The sequence below is a fragment of the Barbus barbus genome, assembly GCF_936440315.1.
Source record: "Barbus barbus genome assembly, chromosome: 40".
NCBI classification, from domain to species: domain Eukaryota; kingdom Metazoa; phylum Chordata; class Actinopteri; order Cypriniformes; family Cyprinidae; genus Barbus; species Barbus barbus.
Window position 1 is genome coordinate 11,224,579 of NC_136718.1, and position 23,080 is coordinate 11,247,658.

The 23,080-nt window shown below is 36.3% G+C and overlaps 2 protein-coding genes and 1 pseudogene across 5 annotated transcripts; 2 read left to right on the forward strand and 1 right to left on the reverse strand.

Moving 5' to 3' along the window:
* The first annotated feature begins 2,938 nt into the window (after positions 1 to 2,938).
* On the forward strand, positions 2,939 to 6,873 carry LOC306859342 (acidic mammalian chitinase-like). The gene is made up of 11 exons (XM_079400346.1): positions 2,939 to 3,102; positions 3,191 to 3,217; positions 3,458 to 3,662; positions 3,791 to 3,847; positions 3,932 to 4,097; positions 4,559 to 4,683; positions 4,834 to 4,957; positions 5,097 to 5,279; positions 5,378 to 5,494; positions 5,571 to 5,703; positions 6,358 to 6,873. The coding sequence occupies exons 1-11, from the start codon at positions 3,075 to 3,077 to the stop codon at positions 6,615 to 6,617; spliced, it is 1,425 nt and encodes a 474-aa protein (XP_079256472.1). The 5' UTR covers positions 2,939 to 3,074; the 3' UTR covers positions 6,618 to 6,873.
* Positions 6,874 to 8,212: 1,339 nt separating this feature from the next.
* On the reverse strand, positions 8,213 to 17,561 carry LOC306860072 (N-fatty-acyl-amino acid synthase/hydrolase PM20D1.2-like; annotated as a pseudogene). The gene is made up of 11 exons: positions 17,528 to 17,561; positions 11,865 to 11,981; positions 10,348 to 10,466; positions 10,176 to 10,258; positions 9,961 to 10,131; positions 9,751 to 9,870; positions 9,513 to 9,588; positions 9,351 to 9,412; positions 8,693 to 8,771; positions 8,547 to 8,618; positions 8,213 to 8,257 (listed from the first exon to the last, which is right to left on the reverse strand). The product of its transcript is annotated as an N-fatty-acyl-amino acid synthase/hydrolase PM20D1.2-like (transcript).
* On the forward strand, positions 12,360 to 21,972 carry LOC306859420 (acidic mammalian chitinase-like). 3 transcript variants are annotated; one of them, XM_079400435.1, is made up of 12 exons: positions 12,360 to 12,505; positions 17,530 to 17,595; positions 17,682 to 17,708; positions 17,925 to 18,129; positions 18,258 to 18,314; positions 18,397 to 18,562; positions 18,802 to 18,926; positions 19,084 to 19,207; positions 19,888 to 20,070; positions 20,169 to 20,285; positions 20,360 to 20,492; positions 21,159 to 21,972. In XM_079400435.1, exons 2-12 carry the CDS (start codon positions 17,568 to 17,570, stop codon positions 21,413 to 21,415), a joined length of 1,422 nt encoding a protein of 473 aa, XP_079256561.1. In that variant the 5' UTR covers positions 12,360 to 12,505; positions 17,530 to 17,567; the 3' UTR covers positions 21,416 to 21,972. The 3 variants fall into 3 exon arrangements, with proteins under 3 accessions (XP_079256561.1, XP_079256562.1, XP_079256560.1); XM_079400436.1 differs by lacking the exon at positions 12,360 to 12,505 and adding an exon at positions 17,086 to 17,209; XM_079400434.1 differs by lacking the exon at positions 12,360 to 12,505 and having other exon boundaries at positions 17,230 to 17,595.
* Positions 21,973 to 23,080: the final 1,108 nt, after the last annotated feature.

A 23,080-nucleotide genomic window follows, 5' to 3' on the forward strand; every position in this document is an offset into this window, starting at 1 on the left:
TTTATGCCATGTGCTTCATGCCAAGGTCAGGTCAGTTTTATACTTACAATACAGATTGTGTCAAAGCAGCTTTACAGTGTCAAACAGGAAAACAGTGTGTCGATAATGCAAGAGGACAACAGTAAACAATTAATTTTCAGTTAAAGTCAGTTCATCATTGATTCAGTGATGTCATCGTCCAGCTCAGTTCAGTTCAAATAGTATCTGTGCAATAAAGCTGACAATATTGCCAGCAATTAAGGCCGTCGAGGTGACAAGGTCTTTGCAGAAGATCTATTGAAATGTGGCTTTCAAAGGAAAGATTGCTATCATATAGCACACCACACAGAAAAATCAAGGTACAGGAGTATACCTAAAAGAGTACAAATGCTTTGTCTCTCCAGACGTACCCTAGCAGGGTACAGAAATATGCCTCTGAACATTGATACATTTTTGTACTTTCTTGTTTGTACCTCTAAAAGAACATTTATGCACCCCTAGAAATGTACTTTATGTCCTGGTATGGTTTAAAATTACATCCTGATATTTTTCCGTAGCATTTCACTGATGTCTGCTGAACTGATTTGTCCAAAAAAAAAACATTAAATTCCTTCCAAATTTAAAGACATGCTTAACATGCTTAAAGCCCATGCTTAACAAGCGATTATAAAAAAATTACAATTCTAGTAGTAAGAGTATAAAATTAACAGCGCAACCATCAAGTGTTAGACAGGTTATAGGTTATTACATGCTGAGGTTTTTGGTCCAATAATTAACACCTCTGTTTTATTTGTTTTTTGTTGTTGTTGTTGTTTTTTTTATCAGAATTTAGCAGGGAATTAGTTTTCATTCAGTTTTTTATGTATTCCGTTGGTTTGGAAATTGGTATGTTTCTGTAAGGTCTGTTTTGGGTTTTGTTTCATGTTCTTGTTTTCATGTTATTTATTTTGAAGTTAGTTACAGTTCCTGTTTGTTTCATGCTTGCCTTGCCCTCATATCATGTTCTGATTGGTTCCTCTGTGCAGTGTATCATGTTTTGATTGGTTGTCTTAGTCATGTGTCTTGTTTCCGATTGGTTTGTTCATGTCATGTGGTCCTCTTTGTTTGTTATAAGTAGCCATGTCCTTGCCTTGAGTTCTTGTCGTGTATTGATGTTGTTAACTGCTGTTAGTGAGTCTAGTTTGTTCATGCCAAGCCAAGTCTATTTCATGTTAAGTCTTCGTCTGTTTGGATTATGTTTGGATTTTGGATTTCATGTTGGTAAATAAACTGCACTTGGGTTCTCACTGCGCTCGCCTTCAGTGGACTCGTTACAGTTTCGTTGGGCCAAAAATAAATATAGAGAGATTATCATCAGCATAACAGACAAAGTGATGTGAACTTTTATTACTGACCTTTCAAATGAGCTTGTAACATCCAAATGGAATGATGACACTTTTCAGATCCTTGAAGCATGAAGAGCAGGTGATGAGACCAGATGAGCACTGAATATGTCGACACCAGGAGCAACGTAATGTTACTGAGTCAAAGATTTGTAATTGGAATTGTAAGAATTACAGAACTTCAGACACTTTGAACTTCTTAGATGGACAACACACACACAGTATATTAACATACAGACATCTGTCTCCACATCCCACTGAGAGAAAATGCGGGAAAACACATCTCACATATGGATCAGTTCCTTTTCATCCCCTTCCTTCCCCTCACTCAACTCACTCAGGATGGTCAATAGTAGAATGTAATGTTCTACATTAATGCAAGTGATATTTACAGCCATGTTTGGTATCATTTGAATTATCTCAGGGCGACTGGTACAATGGTCTCATTCTTATAAGAAATAAAAGGTGTTTTGTCCCAAAAGGTGTTTACTCAATCAATGCAAACTTCAATTGCTAGCTCCTGTCTCCATCTCGGGGGGTGTTGGTCTTGGTCTGAAGTGCTTAAGGAAATGTGGTAAAAGGATCGGGGCGATTCTGTAGCCAGAAGCCCGTAGTGTGGTGTGTCTCAATACTCACACTATGTATTTCTATGAAGTCAGGTATGCATCTTTTACTCGTAGAGTTATCTTTGAGAATTTGATGTTTTGTACTGATATGATTTGATATCTCTGAATTGGCTTGTAACTGGCATAATACATACAATAGTTACCTGACTGATAATAAATTGTTACATTTGATCTTATTCTGTTTCACTCTGTAATTACTAACACTAGTAGATTACATTGTATCCTTGTTAGAGACACGAGCACCCGGATGAACGAGGACATATAAAGTAAAGAGTTAACTAGAATAACCAAATATCAGAAGAATACTAATTAGAAATAGACAAACAACCAATTTGCATTTCAACCTAAATACGAGGTCATAATAAAATGGAGTCAGATTAAATAATAAAATGGAGTCAGATTAGAATTTAACTTAAATTAAAGAGCTTTGCGCATTGAAAAGACCAAACACGCAGGAAACCTTCATCCACCATTGGATACCTTCTTTGGGCCAAATGTGTGGACATTACAGAATTAATGGTGCATTATATTGCTGCCTGAAAGTTGTGTTTCATAGAGAAAAATCTTCCTTTCTTTTATGAATTTCCCCTCTACTCTAGCTAGCCTGCTTTCCTAGATTTCTAATAAACCTGGCAATGTAAACTATGAATATTGTCTCTATGTAAATGTAAAATGTAAATCTAAGGATATTTTACTGTCTTTTTTTATTAATGTACATTCTTTGCAGTAGGTGTAGCTTTGGATCAGTATAATTGAATATGTTTTGAGAGGAAATGACTGTTCAAATTAGACATTTGATTCACTGAACTGAATTACTGAAGTTGAAAGAATGGAACAAACACTCCTAAAATCACAAAGTACAAAACGTTAAAACTGTTATAGTGCAATGGTCTGTCTCCTAAAAATGTACCGTGTGATAAAATCCAAGGCAGATGACGGAACAGCTATTTTAGGGAAATGAATGTGTTCTTGTTTTTGGTTAATCATTGGTATTATGAAAAGAGTTCTATGTGTGGGGGGTTATTTAAACAGTAACTTCTTTCATACAGCAGTAGCAGAGTTTCTTGACTGATACAGCCATCGCATTATGATGACCAAATTCATTTTTCTAGCTGGTAAGTGATTGATCTTACAGAATTCATTTCTAAGAGCTTGATGGCCTTGGAGTGTTTTATGTTAACACTTCTTTTTATCTTTTTTCAGGCTTTTCCCTGGCATTGTGTCACTTTGGTAATTTTCTTTTAATTTGTTGTTTCATTCTTAAATACTATAGATATTCAAAAATCAATATATACTACATCTAATAACAATTTAACCATTCTGCAAACCACTTTTCTTACGTAGGGTCATGAAAATAATAAATCTAATAATAATTGCTATTAATATTTATTGTACCTAATATTTATTGTTATTAATAATTGTATATTATATTCCTATGTTATATTATAAATTAATGTTTATTTATTTCAGGATTGGCCTCCCAACTGGCATGCTACTTCACAAACTGGGCTCAGTATAGACCTGATGTTGGCAAGTACATGCCAGAGAATGTGGATCCGTATCTGTGCACTCATTTAATTTATGCTTTTTCCATTATTAGTAACACAAATGAGTTAACCACTTTTGAATGGAATGATGAAACTCTCTACAAATCTTTCAATGGACTAAAGGAAAAGTATGTGCTATCTGATGTTTTGTTTGTGAATGCATTTCATTGAATATAATGCATTATGTAGTTTTGAAGAGTGATAATTGGTTAGACAGCATTACAGCGAATAATGATACAAATATTTGACTTGACAGAAATCCCGGCTTGAAGACTCTCTTAGCTGTCGGAGGATGGAACTTTGGCACAGAACAGTAAGAATCCTGCTCAAAACACTGAGTTTTGAAGGATGTGTGTTAAACAACTGTTTATTTAATCTTCATGGAACTTCTCGTCAGGTTTACTAAAATGGTGTCCACATCAGCAAACAGGCAGACGTTTATTCAGTCCTCCATCACATTTCTGAGGAGACATGGCTTTGATGGTCTGGATCTGGACTGGGAGTATCCGGGTTCCAGTGGAAGTCCTCCAGAAGACAAGCAAAGGTTCACTCTGCTCTGTAAGGTATTGTCGTATTTACAGATTTTTTACACAATACAGTAGTTTTTAAAATCTAATATGCTGTTTACATGATGAGATGATAACATTGTTGAATGCTTAAGTAAAAAACAATAAATGCATGTACACAAGTCGACTGGTGAAAATGCTGTTATGTAAGTTATAAGAACTCCACAAGTTTGTTTTGAACCTCAAGGGGGCTGAGCATCTTGAGCTTCAGTGAAAGAAAAACATCTGACCATCCGTAGAAAGAGCCATGATCAATGCCACAAATTTAATAAATTGATTAGAGACCTAGAAATAGTGCAAAATATGAAATAAGTCTCATTCATTTTACCTCATAACATTTATTTATGTAACATTTTTCAAAATCCAAAAACTTTGTTTGTTTCCAGGTTTATATTAGATTTTGAATCCCAGGTTCAAAATTGTTTAAATATTTCCATTATTTTCTTTGACTGTAACAGGAGCTCTTGGAAGCTTTTGAGGCAGAGAGTGCTGCCACTGGACGCCCCAGACTCATGCTTTCTGCTGCAGTGGCTGCTGGGAAAGGAACCATTGATGCTGGTTATGAAATTGCAGAAATTGCCAAGTATGTCTTCTGAAGAGTTTTTAAATAAATGAATATGAATCAAATGAATATGTGGTCTGGCCAAGACCCACACAGTCAGCCTCATTTTTTGCTTGAATGTCTTGAGTCTGAACTGATGACTCTCTGAACTTGTGTCTTCTGGTAATGCAGGTATTTGGACTTCATTAATGTGATGACCTATGACTTCCACGGCTCATGGGAAAGAGTCACCGGCCACAACAGTCCTCTCTACCTTGGCTCTGGATACACAGGAGACAACATCTACTACAATACTGTAAGAAGGCCTTCTATCCTTCTGTATAGGTTAATTTCATGTATATCATATAAATGATTGTAAATGATACTGTGAGTCACTGCAAATAAGAAGTTAGAAACATTCAACAGGAAATAAGTGATTGGTCATGACAATGCAGGATTTTGCAATGAGGTACTGGAGAGATCAGGGCGCTCCTGTGGAGAAGCTGAGGATGGGCTTTGCAACATATGGAAGAACATTTCGCCTGTCATCTGGAGCTAGCGGACCTGGAGCTTCAGCCAGTGGTGCTGGATCAGCTGGAAAATACACCAGAGAGGCCGGATTCTGGTCCTATTATGAGGTCTTGCCTTCAGCCTGGACACATGCATTTACATTACAGCTTGTTTTTTGATTGAGCAAAATATAATCAGAAGTTATGAACCCATATTCTCCCATCAGGTCTGTACTTTTCTTCAAGGAACCTCTGTGAAATGGATTGATGATCAGAAAGTTCCTTATGCAACAAAAGGGCATGAATGGGTGGGATTCGACAACAAGGAAAGCTTTGAGACTAAGGTAAATATGTCACAAAGGTTTGTAAAATAGATAAACTGTAACACAGCTCTCATGCTCAAAATCTTTTCTGTTTCAGGTGAACTACCTAAAGGAGAACAGGTTTGGAGGAGCTTTCGTCTGGGCTCTGGATCTTGATGACTTTAAAGGACAGTTCTGTGAGCAGGGCAAATACCCTCTCATTGGACATCTCCGTGCACTTCTTAATATAGGTACATCTCATATCTTAATCAAGCCCATTTTTACCACAGAAGAAAAAAATCATGCTTTGGTAAATCATAATTATGACAAGTTTATAAAAAAATACTTTATAATTATGAGAAAAAAAGTAGAAACTGAGATTCACAATTATGATCTCATAATGAGACCATCATTACAACTGCTCATCTCATTATTATAACTTTGTATCTCATTATTTTGTCCTATTATATCATAATTAGGATTTTTATGCCATAATTATGGTTTACCAATGCATGATTTATTTCTTATGATGCAAAAATGTGCTTCCACACATATCTGATAAATAATTATAATTAATTATGTGATTGCCTTTTTAAGTACCTTTTTAGATTATAAAAAATTATAGATAATCTACAGTCAGATCTGTGTAACCCTGTCGGTTTATTTTGCGATAATTACTGACTGACTGTACAATAATTATAAGCAGTATTGCACTCTCCTTAAATCAATACATGTAAAATATTTATTTGACTTGAAATTTGTACATAATGGTTCACTACCTCTACATTATCTTAAAGCTTCTGCTGAAAAAAAATGTATTCCAGAAAGTTGTGTAAGCTAGATAATAATAAATGAAATAACTGCAAAACTAAGATAAAATATCAAAATCATATTTCCTCCTCCAGATTTCCCATCTGTCTCTCCAAATACAACACATAAGACCACAACAACAGCATCCACTGCTGTATCTCATGCCACAAGACCTCATGTTGTCCCGACAGTTCCCTCAGAGTTCTGTGTTGCCAAAACGGACGGGTTATATGTAAACCCAGATGACCCGACGACCTTCATTCAGTGTTCTAATGGCCAGCCCTATAAAATGGCTTGTTCTGTTGGGACCGTCTTCAATCCCGACTGCTTGTGCTGTGACTGGCCTAAGAATTAATCAGTGCTCCACTTCTGAAAAGAAAATCTGTGGAATTTTGCCAGTATTTTTTTACTGTTTGGGGCAAGTAGTGGCAAAAAAAACAAATTCACTTTACTTTGAAGTATTCTGTTCATTTCTTCAAATTTAACAGACACCCAATGATTTAATACTACTTTCTTAAAATAATATGCTACATTTTGTTGTCTTAAGATCGGAGCGCAGTCTGTCTGATTTGTCTGAATTAAACTAACCTGATTAAACATTAATTGTCTGCATTTTTTTCTTTACATTTAAAGTGGGACTGCATTGGTAACCTTGTGAAATTTCTAAACATTTTAAATAGTTTATTTTTTAAATGTTTGAGCATTTATTAGAAAATAAATAAGAACACCATCTATGTTTCTATTAAAACAATTTATTAATTTAAACTTGAAATGAAAAATTCATGTAACACTCTTGAAATTTCAAAATGATTAATGCAAAACATTTATAGTAATTTTCAGTCTCAGCACAGTCCATTTCAGTGCAAACATTACTAAGGATTCAAAGTAACATTTAAACAACCAATAACAATAGCTTTGTGTTTTAATTCCAGCTTTGTGACACAAGTGATATGCAGAGGTAAATGTTTATAGAGCCAGAAATAATCAGTCATAATAAATCACTTCAGTCTCACGCTAATCTATTGGCCCATAATGCAGGCTTTGAAAATGTAACAGCGCTAACTTAAACCTTAAAATCTGAATCAATGACGACACTATAAAGGTAAGATACAGATAATAGAGCTCCGGCTGTTTAAGATGAATCTCTCAGAAAGTTAGTTCAAAACACCAAAGCAGCATATCTGACAATGTCAGAAATATTAACTGTGCATTTTGAAGCAGACTAAACCAGAGTTAACTAGTTCAATCAGGTCTTCTGCACCCACTCACACTTTCACAAGTGACACTCAAAATTATTGAAAATTCTATTCATCTTGAAAATTTATTATCATCATAATGCCAATTTGATCTGATTTATTCGCATAGCTAGCTTGTTTTTTTCCGTGTACAGTTTTTGAAGAAGCTCAGTTGAAGTGTATTTGTGTTCAGCAATGCTTCAGGTTTTTTTTGATTATGGCCAGGATTGCTTATGTTTACTTTGTTATTCAGCTAACAAATTTAGTAATTTGGCTGGAATAACTGGCAAAAATCATTACTTAGAAGTCAAAATACAGTTGAAATGAAAATACATACAAATATGTATGTAATATGACTCGTTCACACCGTGAAATCTAAAGGAGGAACATGAATGTTTAATAATATAAAAACTTGACATTTCTGGCTGGACATTATTACAAGGAGCTTGTCTCCTGTGTCTTACCTCTGAGGATCACCTGGTTTGAACCATGATGGAGCAAAGCGATAGTGTTGGCCCCCTTCCTGATTGTTTTTTTTTTTGCATGTTTGTCACACTTTAATGTTTCAGATCTTCAAACAAATTTAAATATTAATCAAAACTAACACAAGTAAACACAACATGCAGCTTTTGAATGAAGTTTTTTTTATTATGAAGGGAAAACACAATCCAAACCCACATGGCCCTGTGTGAAAAATGCTTCATCTGATACAGTATCATCTGATATCATCTGATACAGTTGACTCGACCAACTCCAGAATCTAAAAGAAGACATTGGATCACACTATGAAATAGCTCAGACAGAAAGACTTTTGATTCTAACCACTGTAAATAGCATTTCATTTAAAGGGATAGCCCACCCAAAAACTTTCAATTCTGTCATCATTTACTCACTACCCATCTAGAGTTAATCAGTTTTTAAATCGGAGTGATTCATGAGAAACTGGTTGGTGTGAAGACGGTGTGAAGAGCAGAAGTTAATAGATGAGCTATCAGAGTTATAGGCTGGACTGAACGAGTCATTGCTGTGGCAAACACATGACCTCTCACCTCCTGCAGTGTTTAGGCTGAGTGGATACGGAAATTGACAAAAGCTTCAGCATATGAGGGGATTACGTTAACCTGTCAGAAAAAGAGAAATAATCAGATCTACGTTCATGCTACTTTGTGAACTACAACAAAAAAGAGGGGCCCACCTTAACACCCGAGTTAAACATAGTGACGGCAGTTGTGGTCCTCACAAAAGCATTTGTGTCAGGTTTTCTCTCCAACACCCTGCATATGAAAGGGATTTTCCTGGGATTTACATGCTTACATGTTGCAATTAATTAACTAATAATAGAAAAAAAGAAAAATCTTATTTGGGCCATAGAAATATATCTCTCATTATTATCAATGTTAAAAACGTAATATTTTAATATAAACTAATATTTTTGTGGAAACCATAATACAGTTTTTTCAGGATTCATTGATGAATAAAAAGTTAAAAAGAAGAGCATTTACATAAAATAAAAATATTTTGTAATATTATGAAACATCTTTACTGTCAGTTTTGAGCAATTTAATGTGTCCTTGCTGAAGTAAATTATTAATTTCTTTCACAATAAATAATATGAATTATTATCATATGGGTACAAGGCAGACTCGGGGTTTAAAGCCTGACTTGTGTAACAAGCTTTTCATATAAAAGTATAGACTGGTATGTGATGGCAGTCATATAGTGAGGGAAAAAATCCCATAACCATTATTAAATTGTCTTTGGAGGTCCAAAGTTTTCGATGCAGGAAAAGTCCCATATAAAATATGCTTTGATATGACATTAGTTACTGCATTAAGGTAACCAATAAGAGCTACCTGCTGAGTAGCAGAGAGAAGAGCCACAGATTAGACATGATGAATCTGAGAGGCAAACCAAACTACAAAAGAAAATAAGAGAAATGGTTTTCACATATACAGAATACAGGACAGGATTTCATAAAATGTGGCCTGTAAAATCCTCAGCTTGGAGCATTTTACCTTATGGGCCAGGTGTTGAAACGTGCCACGCTCAGGACCATAACCAAACAGCCTGGGCATTGGATTTTCCTCCAATCTGGGAAAAAATATTAAAAGATAGCATCTTCATTTAAATACATGTATCTTAGTCTAATACAGCTGTCATGCAGCTGGTTTGAGAATAACTTGAATCCAACTTTAAGTTTCTCCAAGTACTTTACAATAAATAAATAAAAAAGTGTTAGGGGTTTCTGCTTGCCTTTTGACTGCTGACGCCAAGATGCCAATGCCGCTCTCTCTGGGAGGCATGGATGAATGTCCAGGAGCTCTGCGGACACTCAGCTTTACTGTGGCCTGACCTTTCTCACTGATACCTATTCTACAAAAACCACACACAGGGCAAAAATTACACACTAATTCAATTACTAATTGACTCTACTAGTGGAACAGCTCAAAATAACAGTCTCACAGAGCAGCAGGTTCATCCAGGCCACTTATGACATCCAACACTGCCAGGCCTTCATCTAAAACATACTGGAGCTTCACTCCACGACTCTTCAGGAGCTTCACGATATTGGCTGCCCCATTTAAACCATTCACCTGACAAAACCATGTACATAAGTGCATATAAACAAGTATTCTAATCTAAATGACAGCTAGTCAATTCACTTGAGACGGACCTACTCGTCGTGACCCAAGCCAATGTAGAAGCTTCTCTGAGGAGCGTAACCTCGTTCCAGCAGGTATTCCAGCGCCTGAAGGATCCCCTTCAAAACACACATCATTACAGTGAGCATCAGGCTGGACTGAACAGCTGAACAGATGTGAAAAACGATGCAGTGCTGATTCACTGTACCATCACAGACTGTTTACTGTCGATGGTTCCTCGTCCATAAATGAAGCCATTGAGCTCTTGAGCTGAGAAAGGAGGAGCATCCCACCCATCCGCCTCATCGGCCGGTGTTGTGCCGAATTCTGCACCCCTGCCAGATTATGCACCCCTTCGTTGAAGTTGCTGCCTGATTGCCTAATCGCAACCCCACCCCTAATCCTAACCCCTCCCCCACACCTACTCCTAAACATACCAATACTAGGGGGTGCATAATTTGGCAGGGTGCAGAATTCGGCACAACACCGGCCCAAGGCATAAGCGAACTAAGCGGCTGCTTAGGGCCCCGTGGCCACCAGAGGGCCTCCAAGAGTAGTCTACATTAAAAATTACCATTTATTTTATCTTATATTCGTGATATATGTCAATGGACAGTGGTAATTATACAAAAGTGAAATATTAAATAATTAAATATTCTATGCATATTATTTGATTATTTACATAGCGACGTGTCATGCAGGCACAATAATGAGCATTTGATAATATGCGCCGGTGTTGTGCCGAATTCAGCCTACATTTTGCGTCTTTGCTATTATATTCCAATATCATTATGCCTCAATTAGCTAGATATAAATTAAGAGTTGTTGTTTTATATAGATGCTCACTGTTGTGTTTAATATTTATTATAAAAAAAAGTATGACTTGTAATAAAAGTACAACTTCGATTAATATTTATGTTGTTAAAATAACATTCTGTTCTGTAAATTCATTGTCTGCTGGTTTATTTAGCTACTTTTCAGCACATTAAGTATGCCACTTAATACTTTAACCCCCGGTTTCTTGTTTCACAGACAAGGCTTAAGCCTAGTCCTAGACTAAAATGTAAATCTGAGCTATTTCAGATGAAAGAAACTTGCACTGACTGATCTTAAAACATGTCAGTGCTTTTGTTTTGTCTTATGATGAACACCTGTAATGCTTTTTTTCTAAGAAATCACTTAAATGTTCTAATTGAACTATGGCTTAATCCTGGTTTAGTCTAAGCCCTGTCTGTGAAACCGAGCCTAAGACTTTGAATGTTAAAGTGAAAATGAACACCTGACCACCGTTGTAAGTTTGTAACTGTTGCAACTGTTGTTCAAAACCACAGAAAGGTAAAAACATGCAGGCAGACAATGGTATGATGTAAGCAACACAGCTACAACAAACAAAACTGATAATGGGTGTGTTAGATTTATAGTGTGTGCATAATCAAGCTTTGACAATAAACAGTTATATTGGCGGCACCGAGGGGCCCCCCAAACAAAATTCTGCTTAGGGCCCCATAAAGCATTGGTCTCAAACTCAATTCCTGGAGGGCCGCAGCTCTGCACAGTTTAGCTCCAACCAGCTCTAAATCACACCTGTTTGGAAGTTTCTAGTGATCCTGAAGAGCTTGATTAGCTGGATCAGGTGTGTTTGATTAGGGTTGGAGCTAAACTGTGCAGAGCTTTGGCCCTCCAGGAATTGAGTTTGAGACCAATGCCATAAAGGCTTGGGCCGGCCCTGCAGCAACATGTACGGCTCCAGACCAGGCTCGCGTCCTGGTACTGGGAACAGGTTGCTGTAGTTTCCCACCATCTCATGTTGGACCAGACTGGATGAGAAGATCTTTGGGAAGACTGAGAACGAAAATATTCTGAAATAACATTCAATACAATATTTAATTATTATTAAAGGACAAGTAGCTGCTTTACATGAATGCAGTTATTTTTTTATGTTTCAAATTTATAAACGATTTTGAAGGAAGTGCTTTACTTTTAGAAAATACTTCTTTATTTTATATATGTTTGTGGTTTTTGTTATCCTGTTACCAAATGTGAAGTTTAAAGCCTTGTAGTGCAGATTACATTGTTTTCAAGCAATAAACACTGAACATAAAAATTACATTGTTTTAATTACGTAATGCTAATTATTAAATATATGTAAGTGTATGTCAGTGGTTATCAAACCTGTCTTGCACATTTTGTTTGTCTCCTTTGTCAGGTCTTGCAGTCTGTACTAACGAGCTGATGAGTTGAATCAGGTGTGTCTAATAAGGGAGAGACTAAATGTGCAGTACAGGTTTGAAAAGCACTGGTCTATATAATCTGCCTTCCGCCGAAGCTCACATCTCTCCCACATATGTGTTTTGAACTACAAGAGAGTAAGTAAACAATAACAGTGTTTTCATATTTGTGTGAACTGTTTTTTAAAGGAACATGCCACTTTTTTGAAAATTGGTGGGTACAACCATGCCTATGTATGGGTAGATCCCCTATTATTTAGATGGCAGACCCGTCTGTGTGCTTCGAGTGGTTGAATGGGGATCTATCTACAAATTCTACAACGATGAGCATGATGTTATTGTTTACGCGGTCGTCAATGATATCCAGAGGGAATGTGGGCAGCCCATAGAGGGGCAGCCGATCTCCGGGTCTGGCAGTAGCACTTTTAGCTTAGCGTAGCTTAGCATAGATCATTACTAAGCACTTGCAATGCATTGCCCAGCAGCTACATCTAGTTACCTAGCTGGGGACGATGGCCTCGGTGTTGGTCGCGTTTTCTTTGCCCTTACTTGTATTTTGTGCAAAACTTGATTTTTTTTTTTTTTTTCTTTCACCCTGAACACTTAATTTGTTTTCATGCTTTGAGTCTGTACACTTTATATGCTCTTCATACATTTAACGTACTGCGATTAGTGAGTTTGTGTATTTTTGATAGCTTTTTCGGCAACCGCTATCAAAAGCCCCTTTCACACCGTAATAAGTTACCAGTAAAATTTCCAGAACGACTTTACCGGTAAATTAAAAACGCGCTGTTCACAGACAACGGCATTCAACTTTTTTTTTTTTTTTTTTTTTTTTTTTTTTTTTTTTTAAAAAGAGGAAAAGTGAGAAACTACTCTATATTGAAGGCAGTTTAGTTACAGATGAAGCCAGAGTTTCTAATTTTGTTTCCAGTTTTTATTCACATCTCTATACTTCCACGTTTAACCCACAAATTTCTGATAGCTTTTTTTGTGTTCAGGCATTCACACTCATAAGTGATGATCATGCCGTCTTGTGAGATGGATTTGTCCTTGGATGTTGTTATTCATAAATCACCCCCCCCCCCCCCCCCCCAAAACTCCAGGTCCAGATGGACTGCTTTTGAATTCTACGGGACGTTTTGGCAAGAGATAAGAGTTTGTCTTAGAAATGTTGAAAGACTGTACAGAAAGGTGAATTGACTGAGTCCATGATGCAGGGGCTTTAATTCCAAAACCTAACAAGGATTCCCTGTACTTGGATAATGGGCGTCTGATTACTTTACTTAATTTAGATTACAAATTGTTAGCTTCCCATTATGCAAACAGGCTGAACCCATGTTTAGGAGATTATTTCCGGTTCCCAGTCTGGCTTCATGAAAGTCAGGCATATAACAAATAATATATGGTTATTGTTAGCTATTTTAGACTATAAGGATTTGATGAATGATAGATACATTTTAATTTTTAGGCTTCAATAAGGCCTTTGATTCAGTCGAACATGACTTTGAATCTCTGCGTAGGATTGGTTTTGGTCATTCTTTCGTTAAAATAGTACAGACTTTTTACAAAAAATACTAATAGCAATGTGTTTTTAGTTAATGGTGTTTCTCTTCGGTTTGTGATTAGTAGGGGTGTAAGACAAGGGTGTACCATATGACCTTTTTTATTTTTATTGGTCGCGGAGTTTCTTAATTTTTATTACTCCCTGCTTAGATGTTCAATTGTTGGTTACAAAGAAACTTAACCAATTATGGTTGTTTTATCTAAAGCGGAAGGTATTTCTAGGATTTTTTTTTTTTTTGTTTGGTTTTTTTTTTTTTACCCAGCTTTGTCGTTGTTGACTGAAAAACATGCTCATCTATTGACTGTTATTTAAATTTGTGGAAAAATAAAACCGAATGTTAAAAGGAAGATGCTGATCAGAAATGCTTTGGAGGGAGATGTGAATGTTTTGGGTTTTAGTACTCAATCAAGTTTTTAAAATTGGTTGGATTAAACATTGCCTGAACTTGAATGCTGACCCTAATTTGTTTATGGTTTTATATTCCTAAATTGATATTTGAGAAATGTGGAGGTTTTTATTAGCTTGCGTTTTTTTTATTTTTTTTATAATTTCAATAAACACTGTTAAGCTCGCTAATTTTCATAAGCAAGCTCTGGACGCTTGTAAGCTTGCCTTCTGTCAGAGTTTTTCTTCTCCTAGATCTATTCTATGGAATAATTTGAATGTGCTGTGTGGAAAAAAATCTCTTTATTAAAAACTGGTTTGACACGGTGTAATTTGTTTTAGATTTGTTAAAGGATGGGAACTCCTATTCCTATTTTGAATCTTCAGAACTCTTTGAAGTGGATACCTAGAGTGTATGAATGGGTTATTAATTCCACTTCACCCAAATTGTTACATTTGGTTAGGGCAAATTTTTCTTTAAAATGTGAAATGCCCAAAATTTGTATTGGCGGTCTGGAGCTTTATAATATATGTAACAATTTCTTGATTAGAAAAACCCTTAAGTTTAGTTGTCATCTTAAAGCATTTTATAAGTGGAAACTAAATTGCCCTTTTCTATTAAAATGAGCCGGTATTAACAAGTCTGTTACCTAACAAGATGAAAGAACTTGACTCAAATTCTTAATATCCCTGTGATTCTTTACACAATTTAATTTTCTGAAATTCTAACTTGGAAACAATAGCACACTTATTTTTTTGAATGTGACCATTCAAAGGATTTATGGAAAGAAATGCTTGTTTTCTCAGCTTACAACAAACTTTTTAGTTTTGAAATGTACTGTTTTTGGGAATTGGGATCAAAGAACCTGGATTGTTATAACTTAACTCTTTGTGGTCTTTAACCTTCACAAATGTAAAGTTACTGATTGTATGCCCAATTTTAGGATTTGTTTTTCTTTTTGAGTCTCTCTGCTCATCACTTAAGGGAGCTGATAATACAACCGTATTGACGGAAAAAAATAATGACTTGGTTGTAACCTCCTTTGGATATAGTTTTTATTAAATTTAAAAGACGCTTATGGTAGCTTTTTTTTTTTTTTCTATTTAGATTTCACTTATCTATTTAGATTTCATTTGTTATTCCCATTTAGGCAATTGTTTTGTATTCTGGTTGTGTATGTACTTTATTGCTTTGCTTTGAATATATCCCCGGTGAATGTTTTATTTAAAAAAAAAAAAAAAAAAAAAAAAAAAAAAAACTCTGGGGACTTCTTTCAGGCGCTGCGTAATATCATTGCGCCTGCTGCACCCATGGTACGGCAGCAAAGTTCCTTGATTATTACGCCGGAATGAGAGCATAGTTCCTAGCCATATCGGCCTAGAAAATCCCAACTCTTCATTTTCCGTCAGTCTTCGTACACTATGTAACTACAGAAGAGTCAAGTTTTAAATACGAAAAAATCAACTCTTTGGTCATTTGAGCGAGATGCTAACCGAATGGATTCTGAAAGGGTAAAATTCAACTGTTTAACTCCTTGGAGTTGGAAAATGAGCCTATTTTCAAAAAAGTGGACTGTTGCTTTAAGGGCCCGTTATGAGGCTGATATGCCAATATTCTCCATTTAGAGGGCAGAATGAACTGACCAGATCCTCAACAGACCGTAGCCTCCTAGCTTGTTTACTAGCCTACTTAATTGTTTTTTAATGTAACAGATTATGACATGCTTAGACTTGTTCCTTTTTTTCCTCTGTGACAATTTGGTTGTTAAATGACTAAAGCAGTCTTTAAAATGTTGCACGATGCGTCACTTGACCCTGGGAGACCAACAAGTCTAAGAGTTAGAGAGACAGGCTAAATGAGGGATAGTGTCTGGGTTAAGCACGTAATGCATTAAAATTTAAGGTTACCATTTAAATTAAAGCACTGTTATTTGGAAGTTTCAACTCCTGTGCAAATGATTGTGGCAGCTGTGATCATCCTGTCAGTTTATTTGGACCATAAAGATAAAATAATCATGCAGAACAAGTGTTAAAAACTAATCTGACATTGTCTTTTATATTTACTTTGTTCATTGTGGTTCTCCTATCAGAGGTCTGTAGATCACCAGTTGTGACCCTGCTCAACAATACAATATTTTGGTAGTGCATGCCAACATCTGTTGTATCCGTTTCAAATGAGAGCTTATTGTAAGGACCTACAAGTTGTGTGCCAACAGGATCACATGCAACCCTAATGCCTCCATATTTCACAAGAAACCAGTCAGATTAAGCAGAGGAACTGTTTCTCGTGTTGTGTTAATGGGCGTTGAGGTGACGAGGTCTTAGCAAAGGATCTGTCGAAATGTGGCTTTCAAAGGAAAGATTGCGATCAATGGCACGCCTAGATTCCTAACTAATGACAGAATTAACAGAGCAACCGTCAAGTGTTAAACGGTGTTCTAGGTTTTTACATGCCGAGGTTTTTGTTCCGATAATTAACACCTGGTTTTATTTAATTTTTTTTTTTCTTTAGAATTTAGCAGTAGGAAATTGTCACCCAGTTTTTTTTTTTATTTATTTATTTATTTTTTGTCAACTAGGCCTATGTATTCTGTTGGTTTTGTTGCGAATTGGCATGTTTCGTCTGGCTATGAAGATGTATAGAGCTGAGCATCATCAGCATAACAGAGAAAGTGATGTGATTTGAACTTTTACTGACCTTTCAAATGAGCTTGTAACATACAAATGGAATGAGACCCTTTTCAGATCCTTGACTCATGAAGAGCATGTGATCAGACCAGATGAGCACTGAATATGTTGAGACGGGGAGCAACGTAATGTTACTGAGTCAAAGTTGTTTCATAGAGGGAATTTTTTTTTTTTAAATTTTTTTTTTAAACGCATTCTTTGCAGTAGGTGTGGTTTTTGGATCAGTATAACTTAATGTTTTGAGAGGAAATGACAGTTCAAATTAGACATTTGATTTACTGAACTTTGAGATTGTAGGAGCGTTTGTTCCATTGTTTAAACTTCAATAACCAAGTACAAAACCTTAACCGTTATAGTGCAATGGTCTGTCTCCTAAAAAATGTACGGTTACAACATCCAAGGCAGATGACAGGGAACAGCCATTTTAGGAAAATTGTTCTTGTTTTTGGTTAATCATTGGTATTATGCAAGGAGTTCTGTGTGTTGGGGGTTATATAAACGGTAACTTCTGTCTTTCATACAGCAGTAGCAGAGCTTCTTGACTGATACAGCCATCGCATTATGATGACCAAATTCATTTTTCTAGCTGGTAAGTGATTGATCTTACAGAATTCATTTCTAAGAGCTTGATGGCCTTGGAGTGTTTTGATAACACCACTTTTTATCTTGTTTCAGGCTTTTCCTTGGCATTGTGTCACTTTGGTAATTTTCTTTTGCTTTGTTTCGTTTCTAAATACTATATTGAAAAATCCCTATACTACTACTAATAACAATGTATCCATCCTGCAAACCACTTTTCTTTATGTAGGATCATGGAAATAATAGATGTAATTGCTCTTAATAATGTTTCTAATATACTGAAGTTAATAATTGTATAATATATTACTATGTTATTAAATTAATGTTTATTTATTGCAGGATGGGCCTCCCAACTGGCATGCTACTTCACAAACTGGGCTCAGTATAGACCTGATGTTGGCAAGTACATGCCAGAGAATGTGGATCCGTATCTGTGCACTCATTTAATTTATGCTTTTTCCATTATTAGTAACACAAATGAGTTAACCACTTTTGAATGGAATGATGAAACTCTCTACAAATCTTTCAATGGACTAAAGGAAAAGTATGTGCTATCTGATGTTTTGTTTGTGAATGCATTTAATTGAATATAATGCATTATGTAGTTTTGAAGAGTGATAATTGGTTAGACAGCATTACAGCGAATAATGATACAAATATTTGACTTGACAGAAATCCCGGCTTGAAGACTCTCTTGGCTGTCGGAGGATGGAACTTTGGCACAGAACAGTAAGAATCCTAAACTAAACTGAATTTTGAAGGATGTGTGTTAAACAACTGTTTATTTCATCTTCATGGAACTTCTCGTCAGGTTTACTAAAATGGTGTCCACATCAGCAAACAGGCAGACGTTTATTCAGTCCTCCATCACATTTCTGAGGAGACATGGCTTTGATGGTCTGGATCTGGACTGGGAGTATCCGGGTTCCCGTGGAAGTCCTCCAGAAGACAAGCAAAGGTTCACTCTGCTCTGCAAGGTATTGTCGTATTTAGTGTTTTTGTTATTTTACGATACAGTAGTTTTTAAAGTCAAATTATGCTGTTCACATGATTGGATGATAACAAGGTTAATGCTTAAGTAAAAAACAAGAACTTTTTTTTTTTTTTTTTTTTTTTAAATCCAAAGACTTTGTTTGTTTTCAGGTTTATATTAGATTTTGAATCCTAGGTTCAAAACTGTTTTTAATGTTTCCATTATTTACTTTGACTGTAACAGGAGCTCTTGGAAGCTTTTGAGGCAGAGAGTGCTGCCACTGGACGCCCCAGACTCATGCTTTCTGCTGCAGTGGCTGCTGGGAAAGGAACCGTTGATGCTGGTTATGAAATTGCAGAAGTCGCTAAGTATGCCTTCTGAAAAGTTTTTGTTCACTCTGCATAAAGAAATCTGAATCGAATGAATGTGGTCTGGCCAAGACCCACACAGACAGCCTCATTTTTTGCTTGAATGTCTTGAGTCTGAACTGATGACTCTCTGAACTTGTGTCTTCTGGTAATGCAGGTATTTGGACTTCATTAATGTGATGACCTATGACTTCCACGGCTCATGGGAAAGAATCACCGGCCACAACAGTCCTCTGTACCGTGGCTCTAAAGACACAGGAGACTATATCTACTTCAATACTGTAAGAAGGCCTTCTATCCCACTCATGTATAACGTGTATATAATTGATACTGTGGGTGCTTCTCAATATCCCTCCTCGCTTCCTGGCTCTTCGGTCCTCCATCCTATGACCCGGAAACCGATCGAGCTCAGCCATCTTGAAGGACATCTCAATTCTCTAATTGCACCGCGAGGAGGCTAGGAACGAGGAGTGAGGAGCCTTCCAGAGGAGCTATGAGCGAGGATACGTGTGTATCCAATGCGGAACTCTTTCATCAAAAAACCTGACACGCGTGTAAATCTCTCACCCCCCCCCCCCCCTCTCATCTGTTGTAGTAATTTTAATTTTATTTTACCTTTGCAATTTAAATAAACCATACATGTCATATTTCAACAGGGCATCTTGCTTTTATTAAGATTTATTTTCAATGTCTTAAAAAAAACTAACAACATAAGGGCAGATCCATTTTGCGCAGCTGATGACGCTCTGAAGTGATGCTAAAGGGAGCGAGGATATATTTCACTTGATTCAATTCCTTGCGTCTTTTCCGTGCATCCTTCCCTTGCATCCAGAAGGGGTGGAGATGAGATGTGAGGAAAGGAAAGGAGAATGCACCTAAGAATTGAGAAGCACCCAGTGAGTCACTGCAAATAAGTTAGAAACATGCAACCGGAAATAAGTGATTTGTCATGACAATGCAGGATTTTGCAATGAGGTACTGGAGAGATCAGGGCGCTCCTGTGGAGAAGCTGAGGATGGGCTTTGCAACATATGGAAGAACATTTCGCCTGTCATCTGGAGCTAGTGGACCTGGAGCTCCAGCCAGTGGTCCTGGATCAGCTGGAAAATACACCAGAGAGGCCGGATTCTGGTCCTATTATGAGGTCTTGCCTTCAACCTGAACACATGCACTTACGTTACAACTTGTTTTTTGATTGTGCAAAATATAATCAGAAGTTATGAACCCATATTCTCCCATCAGGTCTGTACTTTTCTTCAAGGAACCTCTGTGAAATGGATTGATGATCAGAAAGTTCCTTATGCAACAAAAGGGCATGAATGGGTGGGATTCGACAACAAGGAAAGCTTTGAGACTAAGGTAAATATGTCACAAAGGTTTGGAAAGTTGATAAACTAATGCAGCTCTCATGTTCATAATCTTTGCTGCTTCAGGTGAACTACCTAAAGGAGAACAGGTTTGGAGGAGCTTTCGTCTGGGCTCTGGATCTTGATGACTTTACAGGACAGTTCTGTGAGCAGGGCAAATACCCTCTCATTGGACATCTCAGTACACTTCTTAATATAGGTACATCTCACCTTAATCAAGCCCATTTTTACCACAGAAGACAAAAAATCATGCTTTGGTAAATCACAATTATGACCGTCTGTTTTAAAAAAAAAAAAAAAAAAAAAAAAAAAGTACTTTGAGAAGAATTTGACATGATGAGATACTAAATTGAGACAATTGCAAGTCTCAGTTTCTACTTTTTATCTCATAATTACTTGGTATCCCATTTCAACTGCTTATGACAAAATACTGTATGAGATGCTATACAAACTTATCATATTAATATTAATAATGAGACAATTATGGTTTACCAATGCATGATTTATGTCCTATGATGCAAAAATGTGCTTCCATACATATGATTAATCACAATTAATAGTGTGATTGCCTTTTTAACTACTTTTTTAGATTATAAAGAATATATAATCTACAGTCAGGTCTGTGTCACCCTGTCGGTTTATTTAGTGATAATGACTGACTGTACAATGAGTATTGCACAGCTACTCTTTAAATCAATACATGTAAAATATTGATTTGACTTGTAATGAACCATTATGAACAAATTTCATCTACATTATCTTAAAGCTGCTGCTGCTGCTTAAAAAAAAAAAAACAGCATTCCAGAAAGTTGTGTAATAAACTAGATTAATAACTGGAAAACTAATAAAATGTTTTCTCCTCCAGATTTCCCACCTGTCTCTCCAAATGCTACACATGAGCCTGTTAAGATCACCACAACAGCATCCACTGCTGTATCTCGTGCCAAAAAACCTCATGTTCCCTCAGAGTTCTGTGTTGCCAAAACGGCCGGGTTATTTGTAAACCCAGATGACCCGAAGACCTTCATTCAGTGTTCTAATGGCAAGCCCTATAAAATGTCTTGTCCTGTTGGCACCGTCTTCAATCCCGACTGCTTGTGCTGTGACTGGCCTAAGAATTAACCATGTTTTCACTGTTCCATTCCTGCAAGGGAAATGTATAGAACTTCTATGTATAGAGCAGTGTTTTGTTTTTTTTTGCATTACTGTTAGGTAAAGTGTGACGTTTCGCCAATACTGGCACTTACACTTTCAGGTTTAAGTTTAATAGACCGCTATGATGTAAACCTACTTTCATAAAATATGCTACATTTTGTGTCTTAAAGGAAGCACAGTCTAACTTGCCTGATTAAAACTTTCCTGATAAGCACTAATTTTCCAATGCACTCATTTTTACATTTAAAGTGGAACTGCTTTGGTAACCTTGACATACCTTGACACTAATTTTTAGACCTACTTTTGGGAATTTTTATTACAATGTTAGAATATTTATTAAAAAACAAAAAAAACACCATGTTTGTAAACTTGAAATTTAACGATTAATGCAAAATATTTCAATTCAAAGTGACATTTACGCGACCAATAACACCACCTTTGTGTTGAGCAACAGTTTTGTGATGCAGAGGTAAATGTTTAGAGCCAGACATAATCATTCATAATAAATCACTTCAGTCTAACACAATATTTACTTAATCTATTGGTTCATAATGCAAGCTTTGGAAATGTACCACATCTGAATTAACGGACACACTATTAAGGTAACTAGAAGAGCTTTATATTGTGCCCAGGCTGTTTGAGGTGAATCTCCCAAATTTAGCCCAAAACAAAGCGGCATGTCTGAAAACGCTGATAAAAAAAATTATTTGGCAGTTTAGTGGTTTCAATGATCCCTTATGTTGACCACTTTCAGTTACTGAATTTGTTCATTCAACTTAAAACTAAGTTTTCACTGACTCAACTAGCTTTACGTTGAATGAACTAGAGTATTTGTCCTCAACTTAATCAATAAAATAACATCTCGTTCATAACATCACTTATTGGCCGTTACAGTCATATGGAGCAAATTTTGTGCCAATATTCAAGCAAACAGTGTTTTGCATAAACAATACACTTTGCAAAGAAAACCTCTACTTTCAAACAAACGCAAAGTGATTTGCAAATACAAAACTCATTTGTCCATACCTCTGCATTTTCTCTCAAATAATGTATTGTGTGTTACAACTGTGAGACTCATTTGCCTTTTTATGAGGAAACTTGGCTTGATTTTCTCACAAATGCGATTGAACCTCTTTCCTTTCCAAAAACAGCAGAAAGCGCTGTCGGTCAATTTACGCTAGTCTCCCGAGACCTGAATCACCTCTTTACCTTTTCAGACCAATATGAGTGGGAACAGGTGAGTTTGTCTAACTAACTCTATAATTAACCATTTAGATGTTTTCACAAAGCGACCCTACTACAGTGTCAGTGAAATTCACAAGTGCTGTAAAGTTAACATTAGTTCAAAAATCAGTAGTGACATGGCTAAAACGTTTATCTAGGCAGTCTTTCCCAATAAAAACTGATCCATTCTCCGTACCTCTTATCCTCTGTTGGATCGCGGGATATAGAATATCTCTATATACATCTAGATCTCTATAGATTTATATAGAAATATAGAGGTTTATATTAAATGTTCAACATTCATTGTAATACTAAAATGTATAGTGGATAGTGATGATATTGTGTACCAAAAATGAAAGTGTTTTGAAATTTTTTACGTTAGGTCAAGTAAGATTTATTGTCATTCTG